Genomic DNA, 14,243 nt, shown 5'->3' on the forward strand with positions numbered 1-14,243 from the left:
TACCTTTTCTGCATACTCAGACACAATCTGCTTGATCTCGGCAGAGCATAGGCCCACGATCTGGCCCACGGAGCTTGCGGTCGGCCGGCTCTGCAATCACAAGGGAGGGTGTGCTCTCAAGGACATGCACTGGCTTTCACACACTGGAAACCCTGAGCATGACTACAGCAAAACAGATAACATTCCTGGGGGAAAAGTAATTTGGCTTTTCCTCACGTGTTCATCAACAAGGAAGGGAGAAAACAAGCCTCAGGACAAAGGTTACCTCACCTCATTCCCTCCTGAATCACTCAGCAAACTCTGTTAAGATTCTCCTCGGACCCTGGGTATCTCTAGAAAATCATTCTTCACCATTTACACCCCATCCCATGGTTTTTGTTGCTGAGGATCATTAAAAAGAGCCTAAAAGGAACTTGGCAGGCATAGGACTCAGAGGAAGAAAGTGGAAATGGGAGAGGAAAAGGGATTTCAGAATTCCTGAACTACCTTCTGAGTGTCACAGATCTTTCCTACCGTAAAGAAGGATTCTCTTTCAAAGCACCTGGATAAACCTTCGGGACAGGTCGTGAGCTCTGAGAAAAGGGAATATAAATTCAGTGCCCTACCATCTACTCAGATGGTATAGGAGAGAAACAGGAGACAGGGGCTCCTGTCCTGAATGCCACATGTGGTTGTGGACAAGCAGGACTGAACCACAGCTCTCCCACATGGGTCCTGTGATGCCATCCAGCTGGGACATCCTGTCTTCACAAAGGTCCTTCAGGTCTCCCTCCGAGAGGTTCCCATGAATGGCAACACCGTGCATGTATAAAAAGTTCCCCAAAGAAAGATCCCAGGAAACAAGAAGCAGAGTGCTAAAAAGAGAGGGCCCTCCACCACAGAGCAGGTTGGTTCCAAATCTCCCTCTCCACACCACGCCCACCCTAGTGGCCACACCCGCCTCACCTCCTCATGTGCCATGGCGGTCATCTTGGTCATCAAGGACTGAATACGCTGCTAAAAGAGGAATGGGGAGAAGTAGTAGTGAGCAGGTCTGCCCACAAAAGGCTTAAGCTGGGTATCTAAACAGGGCTTTTCAGTGGAATCCAAGGGCTGTTTTACCCAGTCTCATTTTATGGTGAGTCTCATGAGAAGTGATGGAAGGAGACTGAAAAGAGTGTGAAAAAACAGCCAACGGTAGCTGGCCATTCCGGAAAACTGGAGATGAAAGTGATATTGTATACCTGTGGTGGATTCATTTTGATATTTGGCAAAACTAATACAATTATGTAAAGTTTAAAAATAAAATTAAATTAAAAAAAAAAAAAAAAGAAAGTGATATTTCTCTCCAAAAGATTTATGCAGAAACCCTAGAGGGCCACATGGATCACTCACTTCTTCAGCAGCTTGAAGCTCATCCTCCTCGTGGGCATCAGCTTTTTCTGCAGTCAACAGCCCCGTCGGAAGTGCCGTTTTCTTGTCCTCAGCCTGGAAGGGAAGATGTAAAAACTGTGGCTGAGCACTATCGGTGGAGACAGTAGAGAAAGGGTAACACTGCAAAGAGCCATAAGTCGGTGAAAGAAAACACACAGATCTGGACAAATGACCCAGCCCCTGAGAAAGGATGCAAAATCCAGAGACCTCAGCCTCCACTCCAACCACATGCCAAACAGGTGGAGTCTTGGGGCTTGCTCAATGCCTGCCTCCGTCTCTGAACTACTCGCTGATTAAATTCCTATCAGGCCATAGACCTTTGCCAGACTTATCCATGCACTGTGATTGGGTCTTCCCCTACTTTAATTTCTTTAAGACTAGATCACTGCCTTTTTTTCAGCTGAGGTGCATGAGTGGATATGAAAGCAATTTAGCAGGTATGCTGCTGCTGCTGCTAAGTCGCTTCAGTCGTGTCCGACTCTGTGCGACCCCATAGACGGCAGCCCACCAGGCTCCCCCATCCCTAGGATTCTCTAGGCAAGAACACTGGAGTCGGCTGCCATTTCCTTCTCCAATGCAGGAAAGTGAAAAGTGAAAGTGAAGTCGCTCAGTCTGTCCGACTCTTAGTGACCCCATGGACTGCAGCCCACCAGGCTCCTCCATCCATGGGATTTTCCAGGCAAGAGAACTGGAGTGGGGTGCCCCTGCCGTCTCCACTAGCAGGTATGACTGGCATCTAAATACAAATAACAGAACATATCAGAGTGCTTTTGGGTGGGGGGGGGGGGTGTGTGTGTCTACTAAACCATGATGAAAATAACTCCTACTATCAAGAGCTGTCAACAAAATTTGAAAATCGCTAGTTTAAAGGTTTAAAGGATAAGACTCTAAGCTGCTTGTCCTGATGCTCAAGCTCCATGCTATAAACCCAGCTCAGGTTCAAAATGTACCACACTCAGGACACCTGGAATCATGGCTGCTCCCCAAGCCTGCGCTGTGAGTCTAGAGTTCTTGGTTTTAACTCCATCTTTGCCATTCACAAGCTACTGATCTCAGATTTACCTTCTCTGGATATTAGGATCTCTTGGGGTTGAATGAGAGGATTGGCCTCAGATATCCCTCTGAGACCATCCCAATTCTGGGATGTGCTTAAGCATATGAGTGGCTCCAGGGGCTGGCCTGAGCACTTGTGTATATCTGCAGGGGTTAAGACTTCCAGTTCAAATGTACCATCTGACATGAGAATGATAAGGCAAGGCCAATGTGAATAATATTTCATGGACATCTCATAATTTTTCCAACCATAATCAAATTGCCTTATTTCAGAATACAGTCATATACACAGACATTGTTTTCAGACCTAAAATTATATATTATACATACATATCAAATTCTTATATACAATACAGTTACCCCATGACACTCTAATCCAGAAACGCCTTGCTTTGGAAGAAATGGCTGTTTGGTTGAGTGAAAACACAAATGCGAAAATGAGAAAACCAAGAAAGATGTCATAATGAATGCATAAATGATTATTAATGGTAATAATAATGATGATAGTTCACACTTAGTAAATGTGCACTCTGAGTTGGATTATTCTACATCTTTTACATTTTAATCTTCACAACAGTGTTGTGAGCTAGTACAACTTCTGCCCCCATTTTACAGATGCCATAAACTGAGGCACAACAATTAAGTGTACTGACGGAAATCATGCAGTGAAAGGGAGGAACTAGCATTTGAAACCAGCCAGTCTGGCCTTAGAACATATGCACCTCAGCGCCCTCTGAGGACTGAGACAATGACCACAGGAAGCAGAGGGAGGCTGGGGTCAGGCAAGGCTCACGGGAAGCACCGGGAATGGGGTCTAGACAGCGGAGGGGCGGCAGGAGAGTAGGGGGAGGAGCTGTGTCTCACTTAAGAAAATCCAGGGGTTGGGTAGGGAGTGAGAAAACAGGTTCACTGGACCTCGGCTATGGACTCTTTAAGAGGTCACCAGCCGCTTTGGCTAGCACATTATTACTGAAAAGGCAGTAGGTAAGAGCACAGGCTTTGATGTCACACGGACCTGCGTTCAGATTCTTTTTATGGCACTTTAGGAGCTGTGTGATCTTGGACAAATCACTGGGCCTCTCTGAACCTCAGCTTTTTGATCTGAAAAACAGGAATGAGTATCTTCCTCACAGAGTTGTTTAGCCTGACCAAAGGGCCTGGACACTGGAAAGGGTAGCACTATAAGATTTATATGCCTTCCCTGCTGCTGGCAATTAAGAATCATGAATAAACACATACACACACAAAAAAATATGAATGAAGAGAAAACTCTGCGATTCCTTTATGAAGTTATAAAACCCCATCTTGACTTCCTGTTTTTTCCACTCCAGGCTTAGTACATAGCCAGCCTGTAATGTACACTGTGCTCTCTCTCACTGCCAGGAGGCTGTTCACACCCATCTAGGGTGTCTCTCATCAGATGAGGATGCTCAGGCCCCCATTTTAGAGTTATTAAAGCCCACATGTTTGACCCTGGGGCCATGATTTTCAATCACCCTTCATTTCCAGTCCCATGATGAGGAGTTGTCGCAGTTCCCCAACCTGCAGAGGCAGCAGACTGGGAACACCAGGAGGAAGATGCAGGGATCAAAAGCAGCTGGTACACCCCTGCTGACTGGGGTTGCTCAAGGACCAGAGCCTTGTTGTCCCATCCCTTTTGGGAGCCTGTCAGTGTCAGACAGAGGCAAAGTAGAGGGATACTTCCATATCTCAAATGTGCTCTCCCATTAGCCAAGCATTTCTTACCTTTTCTGTTTTGCTCTGGCGGCTAAATCCATATCTCCTGCAAGCCACAGAAGAGAGGAGCTCAATTATTACTCCAAAACAACAAAAAAGGTGATCAAATGAATTTTAGTTGCACTCTTATATGAAAAGCACCAAAGAGAATTTTGGCTATTTGGTGACTGGAGAACATGTTTCAAGTGCCAAAACCACAAACATATTCCACTGTATTTGAATAAAGGGCCCAGCATTCAATTTGCCACATAAATACTATCAATATAAATGGGAACTCTCCATGCAAAGCACACCATTCTCTTAAAGTGTGATTACTACTGTTTGAATACAGAACTATACCGATCCATAGTTTAAGCTAGAAGCCTTAAAAATATCTGTATATGTGAATGTGTTTGCTCAAGCTTAACATGCTCTCTAATGACTACTTTCATAACCTCACATCCAGCCCACTTTTTATTCTCAAACACAACCCAAGCACAATGCCAAAAATGTTGTGTGCTCACTTCACGCAAGTTTAAATTCAAAGACACTCACAGATGCACTTTAAACTAGCTTATTTTCAGGTTCTAATTAATATCTTTTTCTTTTAAGCAATACAAAAACCATTCGATCTAAAACAAAAACCATAATGCAAAACACCCAAACTCACTTACCTTTAAATGGTTTATAAGGAAATAAAATTACACACAACCATTTAAGAAAAACAAATTAAGGGACCCTGCTCTGCCTTCACTCACAGCTCACCCCACTTGCTGGGTCATGTGCTGGCTTCTGCCCTTGTCTCAAGCCTCCACTTCCACTCTCCCTCCCAATCCCTTATTCAACCTCCTACTGGCCTTATACGCATCTGGCAAGGCAGAGAACAGAAGCCCTCCTAGTGGGCACTGTCACCAGGGCCTCCTTTCCATGGACCCAGCTAACAACCACTGAGCCTCACCCCAGCAGCTCACCTCCCCTGCTCCTGGGCATCGGCGCCGAGCAGAGTTCTGCATATACTGTGCTGTTCTCCTGTCTCCTCCTACCTTTCTACTCACTCCTCACATCTCAGCTCTAAAGCCACCTCTTCCTTTGAGGCATGCCCAGACTTCACTTTGGATGCTTTTGGTCATTTCCAGAAGTCAGTTCCACTCAATCTGAAAATCTCAATCTAGGACCAGTGCTTTGCCAGACATGTGATGAGTGTGAAGGGAAAGACACACTTGGGCACAGGATTTCTCAGGATTGGGCTGACAAATCACAGGCTTAGTTTATAGTTGAGTCTAGTGCACAGCACAGGTTGGGTAGTAGCAGGTCAGGACACTGGGTTTAGATTCTTCACCCTGATGACAGCCAGCTCTGTGACATGGGGGAAACTGCTTCACCTCTCTGAGCTTATCTGTATCATTGATAAGGTATTATAGACATGATCTCCAGCCCTGTTTAAACAGCTTCCATATGATTTCTATAAATTACCACTGACAGTATAGGAGGGTTAGAAGGAGACACAAACTACAGGCTGTGTAGTTTGGGTTGGACACTTTAAATTACAGCAGCACTCTGCCCTGGCTGATCTATCCCTGTGCCTGTACGTGTTCCCCCTACTTTCTGATCAGCAATCATGTCCAGCTGACTGTTGGCATGTCTGCATCCTTCTCCAAGAAAATGCAGAAATCAAGAAGCCAAATATATCACCTGTCCTTGCAATAGGCTGTCTTATAACTGGAGAGACCAGAAGTCATTGCTGGGTACACTGTGCCCATCCACAGATCGACAGGCCCACAGTGCAGAAGATCAAAGTTCAATTCTGAGTGTCCACCCAAATCCTGTACAAGACCTAATGGCAGATTCTGTGAACTGGCTTAGTCATCTTTCTATACTGTACAGGCCAGAAAACAAACAGCTCTATTTTCCACATTCCCTTGTACCCAGAGTTCTGAATACTATTTAAGTTCCATCAATGAGATGTATTTGCTGGAGTTTTGAATGTGTAACAGTTAGAGCAGGAAACAGTGAGAGCATAAGGGGTTCACTGTGCTCATGGGGATCACAGCAGAAGTAACCTGATTCTGGGCCAGAAGCTGTGACAGTGGTTTTCTGATCTTGGAAAAAGCAGTGGCTCTTTTGCCAGCAGCTGTGGTACCAGCTTCCCAGCACCACAGGCTATCTGCCAGCTTCTTGACCACAGAGGCAGCAGCAGCAGCCTCGGCAGCCCAGATCTACTGTGATCTTGGGCAGTAACCCTGCTCAGTCCAGATCACATGCCTTAACTCTTCCCATCCACCCTCGTAATCAATCCCTTCTGCTGGAACTAGTGGGTGGGTTCTGAGTCCTGAACCAGGGACTCAAACCAGCTGACCAACAGAGGGTCTCTCCAAAGTTTCCCACTCCTTGAAGTGTCCTTGCACCCCAGGTATTCTTTTGTTTCCCAAGCCTTCAGTCTCTGGAGACCTTTAAGGGCAGAAGACATACCCTCAGACAGGCAGGTCTTATCAAAGATCCGGGAACTTTATGGATTTTCCAAATAAAGAAGTAAACAACTAAACATGAGTAAATTCAATTCCCAGGTCCAAGCTACTTCTCCTTAAAGACAGAAGCTCAGGAAGACTTTTCTGACCACCCCAAACTAGGCTTCTGTGCCTGTCTACCCTTATGCTCTCACTGTCTCCTCCTCTAACTGTTGGACTTTCAAAACTCCAGAAAATGCATCTCAAGGGCAGAACCTAAATAGTATTAACAACTCTAGGTGCAAAGGAATATGGAAAATAGAGTTGCTTGTTTTCTGGCCTGCACAGGATAGAAAGATGCTGGATGTTGACTAAGTAAAGTCTCCTACAGGATTTGGGTGGACATGTGCTTCTGTGTTGACACCAAAAAAAGCATTCGCACTCACTCCATAGGGTACAATTATTCTGTATTATATGCACTCTGTCTGTTGAGCCCTGGAGGGGAGGAAATCTTCTCCACTCACTCTTTTTCTCTATACTTTTAAAGTTGAGGTTTAATTCATACAACATAAAATTCATTTTAAAATGCATATTTCAGCAGTTTTTAGTGTATTCACTACTTTGTGTAACTAGTGCTGCGCCACACATATAACTTTAGTATTCACCTACCCAAGTTATTCTGAACATATTTAAATATACTCAAATAACTAAAGCATGTATTTAAAAATTTAACTTCATTATTAAGATTCTGTTTCTAAGCCACACTAGTCACACTGTAAGTGTTCAACAGTCACAGGTGGCTAGTGACCACTACATTGGACATCATCATTCTAGAAAACAAACATTCTAGTCTTCTTCCCTGGGGCACATTAAGACAGATATCAAATTATCTGGAACCCAGAACAAATCAGGGACATAAAAAGCCCTAAATACTAAGGACAATGGATTCTGTTCTTTGTTCATTCAATGAACATTTACTAAACACCTTCTGTGAACATATCATGGGCCTTCAGAAGGGACATAGGTTAGAAGAGATATGTTACATGCACTTAAAATGCACTTCCTCACACTGGCAGTTTCATAGTGTGGTTAGGTGTGTAAGTTAGCTCCTAAAAGTTTACTGAACCCATAATATAATTGAAATATTACAAAGATACCATTGTGTTTCAGTCTAAAATCAAAACTATGAGTCTTGTTTTTCCAACAACATAGTATTTAAAGAAATATACCTTAACATGTTTTTAACAAGACATACCAACCTAGATAGCATATTGAAAAGCAGAGACATTACTTTGCCAACAAAGGTCCATCTAGTCAAGGCTATGGTTTTTCCTGTGGTCATGTACAGATGTGAGAGTTGGACTGTGAAGAAAGCTGAGTGCCAAAGAATTGATGCTTTTGAACTGTGGTGTTGGAGAAGACTCTTGAGAGTCCCTTGGACTGCAAGGAGATCCAACCAGTCCATACTAAAGGAGATCAGCCCTGGGTGTTCTTTGGAAGGAATGACGCTAAAGCTGAAACTCCAGTACTTTGGCCACCTCATGCGAAGAGTTGACTCATTGGAAGACTCTGATGCTGGGAGGGATTGGAGGCAGGAGGAAAAGGGGACGACAGAGGATGAGATGGCTGGATGGCATCACCAACTCGATGGACGTGAGTTTGAGTGAACTCCGGGAGTTGGTGATGGACAGGGGGTGCTGCAATTCATGGGGTCGCAAAGAGTCGGACACGACTGAGCAACTGAACTGAACTGAACAGTCCTTAAGGCCCTCAGCATAGTTGTCCAGGCTCAAAATATACCCTTGAGCAACTGAAAGTCAAAAAAGGGAGGAGAAACTGGGATGCTGGCCTCAAAGTCAGATGCTCTATGGACCTAGGCTGAGTGACCTTTAACTGCAAAGAGGATACACTGTTTTCAGACCTTATTACGTAGCAGTCAAAATATTTTCCCTCTCATCAAGAGGAGAAATGAAGAGGAAAACAAGCACTGACAACAAATGAGGGATTTAGATTCCTAGGTGGGGAGGAGCAATTAAGGGGTGCCACAATGGTGAGGGAGAGGCTGGAAGGAGCAGAGTGAGACCCAGAACCAGCAGGGGGCCAGCCCTGCTTGATGAGGAAGGGAGGCAAAGAGGGTAAGGCTTGTCTTAAATGGGCTTGAGGGAGAACTAGAACTGGGGGGATGAGAACATAGGGACAAGGAAAACTGAAAAAGAGAGGCTCAGCATAGGATTCTCATTTGAATCCAAAAGTCATATTTATGAGCGCCTGAGAACCAAAAACTGCTGCTGCTAAGGATAATAAAGATGATGGTGGTGGTGATGAAGATGATGGTGGTGATGATGATGTGGTGGTGGTGGTGATAGCATCTAATAGTTGACATTTACTGTTTTCTACATGGAACAGACTATCAAAATCCCTCATAAAGACCCTATTATATGACCCTCACCTAATGGGAAAGATCTCCATGCAGTGGAGAGCACTGACTAGAACCCTGAGAGAAGAGTCTAACAGCCAGATAGGAGGATAGGAGCCTTCCCAAGGAAGGGGAATAAATGAATGACTTCTCTGGGCTGTAAGTTTCATCCAATTTGCTCTGTCAGTTGTAATAACTCTTTAGTTGTTCAGTCTCAGAGCAAACAAAAAAGACTGGGCCTGTCTTTCTATGACCAAGAACCAAATTATCACCAGAGGCTCAAACGCATTTTATATAATGATGATGACATGCTTTTGCAGTCCATCAGACCTGAGCTCAACTCCCAGTATGAGGCTCTTACTAGTTAACAGTTGACCTTGGGCAGGTTACTTTTTAACCTCTGTGAAAGCTGTCTTCATCATTCTCAAAAAGGGGAATGAACTGAATAAACCATCAGAATTCCCCACCTTCACAAATTCACCCTCTCCTTATCAGAAAAGCTAAAAAAAAAAAAAAAAGGCAAAATAACCCCATCTCCTAAAAAACAAAAAAAAGCCTTCACCAAGCAGCTACCCCAGGCTTAGAAATCAGGAGCCAGCATGACCCCACCAACAAGAACTAAGGTGAGTACCGAGACACATATTGGATATTGGAAAAAATGAAGGTATGAACCATACAAACTAACAAAAAACACATTTCCCTGAGTTCTTTTTGGCTCTAGGACATGTGAGACTCACAGAGGCTGTCTCTCCAGCTCTGGCTCATGTGGACCAGCACAGCCTTGTCTGCCCTCTTGCAGCTGGGGGGTGGCTAGAAAGCCCCCATCACAGTGTCCAGTTGCACAAGGTCCCACACCCTAAAGGACCCCACACTTGGGTTGTTGTTGCTGTCATGAAATTCTTAACGATTAATCATTATTCATAACTCTTAACATGGGATCCTGCATTTTCATTTTATATTGGCCCCTGCACATTAGGAGCTGGTCTGGAGGTACCTGATTCAGAAGAGGAGTTCAATTCACAGCAGCAAATGGTGAGCATAGGGCAGCCCTCACAGCTAGATTAGGGCCAGAACTAACAACTTCCTTTTAATGAAATGGACTAGCTTTCATTCTTAAGAGCCAGCATTACTCTCTCAAAAACAAACAAAAAGTGGCAATGGCAATTCCACTTGAGAGATGGAATTAGTAAGGCAATTAAACCTTAATTTCCTGCTGGTTCTCTCCAGCAGCCTAGAGGGAGAAGCCATAGATGCTCACTCTGAGACGCTAGTGGCGGTGCCGTTAGCTCCAGCCCCGCAATGAGGGCTGGGTTATAAGCAGAGCAACACACAACAACCACTCAGATGAGAGAGGAGGAAAGCACCAGGAGACATACTCACATCAAGGAATCAGTGACCCTAAGTAGAAAATTCAGGGAACCAGTTGACTTTGGAGGATTTGTATTTCCCATTCTTTAAACAAGTATTTCTGACCCATCTCTCACTATAAAGAACAGTCCAGACTACCTTGTTTTTCTTTTGGGTTATCGAGTGCTCTAGTCAAACAAATGTTGGGGGCAGGGACCAATAGTGTCTACAAGCTGTGGATGTCTTCCCACTCCATGCAGGGGGGAGAGGTAGGTGATTCCCATCAGAGCTGCTGGGATTGAGAGTCCTGGAGACTGTGCCTAAGGGAAGAGAGGTTTTTGTAATGCTGTTTCCCAAGTCTTGGGATGTTGAGGGACCCAGTGGTTGGTTATCTCTGTCTAGCAGCCTATATTTTAGCCTTTCCTCACCTGCCATCCTTATTGGGTACTCTGAAGCTCCTCCTCAGTGAACTCTGACCCATAGTCTTTGAAAAAATAGCCCACAGGATTGGGCCTTCCTAAACAATCCATCTTGCTTCTAACCTATGTAAATTTCTGTAGTGGCTATCTTATGTAAGATAAAATAAAAAATTATTGTACATAGTTTCTATTAAATGTTAAAGTGTTATGAAAATATAAAACAAAAAAAAAAAAAAAAGAAAATTCAGGACATAAAGGAAGGTTAATATCCAGAGTCAAGCAAAAAAAATCCAACGAGGAGAGGCATTTCTGTGTGTTTAAGTGAAAACTGAGGCCAAAAGAATTTTTTTTCAATTAGAGATATTTTTAAGAAGTGACAAAACAACTTCTAAATTCTTCATTTTTCTGTTCAGGACAATTCTTCACAGGAAACCAAAACTAGTATCTAACACAAAGTAAAGCTGCTTTAACTGCGGTTTCCCTGAACATGTTTACAAATGGCAGGGGCAAGGACGGTAGCCCACCCAAGCCTCCATGAACACCCCCACATGGCCTGACTTCCTAAGGAGGGCAGAGCTGGGGCAGGGGAGGAACTACAGAGATTAGGCTTCTACCACCATCAGGGAAGCTACCCACAGAAACTGGACTCATTCAACACCGGAGGGAAAAGTACTCGGTGTTGGAAATCTCGGGCCCAAAATTGTAAACTTGACCGGGTGAGAACTAACCAAGTTCATCCCAATGAAGTGATTTAAATCAGCTTTTCTTTTCAATGGTTTTATCAAATAGATGCTTATAAACAGGGTCCCCTTCTTTACCGGCCATATTCCAAAAGCGTGGCATGGATCCGCGACTCTTCATCTAGCAGCTCCTCTGCTCCCTGCTGGCGTTTGTATTTCCGACGAGGTTTGTAAGCATCCTAAGAAGTGGATGAGGTGGAGAATTACCGAGGGTGAAGAGGCATCTGGCCTGTCAGGGGCGGGCCTTCCTCCCCGTGGTGGTGGGTGTACAGCTCCCCTGTGGGTAAACAGCTGGCTGGGGTGGCTGCCTTCAAGGAGTCTGCCCTTTTTTTTAAGTGTTGTAGCAAATACTTCCACCCAAGCCATTGTTGTCAACTTTGTTTTATCTTAGCTGGGGCTTTTTCTATCCTATAACACTTTAATATTTCATGCCGTCAAATTCATCAACCATCTTTTTTCCTAACTCAGGGATTGTTTTATATGTTACTTTTATAGATTATATTTAACCTTTTAATCTATTTAGAATTTCTTCTGGTACAGTGAAAAGTTGGTATGTATAGATATATTTTTCTCTGAATGGAAAATTAAGAACCCCAACATCATAAATTTAATAGTCTATCCTTTCCTTGATTTAAAACGGCAAACATATACACACATAAAACATGTACCAATATTATCCTCTGCAATTTTTCTTGTTTAATGAGTATCCTGTATCCATTGTTCTTTTTCAAATTTCTTGGACATTCTTACACATTTTCTCTTCCAAATGAATTGCAGTATCAGCTTGTCAAGTTCATTATGAAAAATTGTTGAGCTTGGATTAGAATCACACCAAATTTATAGATTACTGTGGGAAGATCTGACATCTCTATAATACTGAATCTTGCCTTGAAAAGCAAGATTTATCTCTATTCAAATCTGTTTCATCCCTTAATAAAATTATCCAGAAAGAAATACAAATTTTTCACACACACTACATATCCAGACCTTTCTACTACCCAGAGACATAAACTGCAACAATCACCAATATAGATGTTAACCTAGTATACTTAAAAAAAAAAAATTCTTTCATGGCAAAAGAAATCTCAAATTCTTAAATTCTAATACCAAAAAAGGAAAGTTGATATAAACCCTTCAGAGATATATCTATTTTTACAGAAGTGTTTGAGGTTTATCCTCAAAAAAAAACTTATAAAACACAAAATGCATTATAAGCTTCCAATGACTTTTAAATTATTAGAGTATTATTTAGTTATAAATATAGAAATAAATATAGATCCATCTTGTGTAGGACACATACTAAAACTGCATATACATATTTCCTAAACAAAGTATACGGCATGTAGTAGGTGCTCAATTAATGTAGGTCGTCACCCTGAGATGATCTGGTTTACCATTCTACCCCAAATACATGTCCTTCGTGACTGCAAACTGGCATCAAATAATACCTTAACAATATTTGTTCAGGGCTCTAGGTACAAGTAGGCAGTTGTTTGTGCAAGGTATTTCAGTTTACCCCTGGATCTTTTCTTTCCCACTGGCAGAGTTTGCTTGGTGGCTCAGATGGTAAAGACTCTGCCTGCAATGCGGGAGACCCGGGTTTGATCCCTGGGTCGGGAAGATCCCCTGGGGAAGGTAATGGCAACCCACTTCAGTATTCTAGTCTGGGAAATCCCATGGACAGAGGAGCCTGGTGGGCTACAGTCCACGGAGTCACAAAGAGTTGGACACGACTGAAGCGACTCAGCACATACACATACGTAAAATCTCCACTTAGATATCACCAGGACAAGCACTACTATCTGGCTTCTCCAGACTGTGGTATTTTTAGGCTAATCAAAATTGTTCCCCTCTTGATAATTCTGGTTAACTTTATTATCATCTCACTTTTTATTAAGAAAAGTTTCAAGCATAAAGAAAAACATCCTTTCTGTAACATCTATAATTTCACCTATTTTGTGAAAAAGAAATGAAACAGGGTTCTGGGATGATCCTGGAGGGTTGTTATAACTCGCTGCCACAAGTATTCCTGTTTGCTGCTGGTGCCTACATGAACATGAATAGGAAGCTATAAATAACAAATCAGATTTATGAGGAAATGAAAACCATAATAAACTGGTATGACATCAGTTACTGTGTACGATTTAATTTCCATGGAGCTCTACTATTACAGCAGCTCTATATAATTGAGCTTAACTGCTACCTTCTTTAGTTACCATTCATAGAGTCAATGACCCAGACAGGAAGTTGGGTTCTTCTAAAAAAGGAATGACTCCAAAACAATAGCATACTTGAACCAACAGCACAAGGACCTTTTATTCAGCCAAACAATGACAATGTTGGCCTTTGTGCAATTATTCCTTATACTTTAAAGCACCTCATACACATCTTACTTTTTGCATTTTATAACTACACTGTGGGCAGAAGCAGGGCAGATGCTATTACCTTCACCTTGCTATTAAACAAGCAGAGAACAAATAATTTGTCCAGGATTGCTAGAATAGGTACCCAGGTTGCTAGTCCCAAGGTTTCCTACTATACTAACTTGGCTCAGCCACTAGTCACTCCAGCTGAGCCCTTTCATGAGACTATACAATGTGAAGTGGCCACGTGGATCATTACAATGCTTTGCTTAAGTAAAGGACCTAAATGTTCCCAGGCCAAGTATAAAGAACTATTACTAAGTCACCCTTTT

The 14,243-nt window shown here is 43.0% G+C and overlaps 1 protein-coding gene across 2 annotated transcripts in view; it reads right to left on the reverse strand.

Annotated features, from left to right (window-relative positions):
* The window catches only part of CCDC93 (coiled-coil domain containing 93), a 103,787-nt gene that overhangs the window by 58,547 nt on the left and 30,997 nt on the right, over nt 1-14,243 (reverse strand). Inside the window, exons 7-12 of one of the 2 annotated variants that reach the window (XM_019973776.2) lie at nt 11,627-11,727; nt 10,423-10,440; nt 4,213-4,249; nt 1,375-1,467; nt 946-996; nt 4-90 (exon numbers count right to left, since the gene is read on the reverse strand). In XM_019973776.2, the coding sequence (XP_019829335.1) occupies nt 4-90; nt 946-996; nt 1,375-1,467; nt 4,213-4,249; nt 10,423-10,440; nt 11,627-11,727 (387 nt within the window). The remainder of the gene's footprint in view (nt 1-3; nt 91-945; nt 997-1,374; nt 1,468-4,212; nt 4,250-10,422; nt 10,441-11,626; nt 11,728-14,243) is intronic. The other variant, XM_019973785.2, reaches the window with a different exon arrangement.

Source organism: Bos indicus, chromosome 2 (genome assembly GCF_029378745.1).
Source record: "Bos indicus isolate NIAB-ARS_2022 breed Sahiwal x Tharparkar chromosome 2, NIAB-ARS_B.indTharparkar_mat_pri_1.0, whole genome shotgun sequence".
Lineage (NCBI taxonomy): Eukaryota > Metazoa > Chordata > Mammalia > Artiodactyla > Bovidae > Bos > Bos indicus.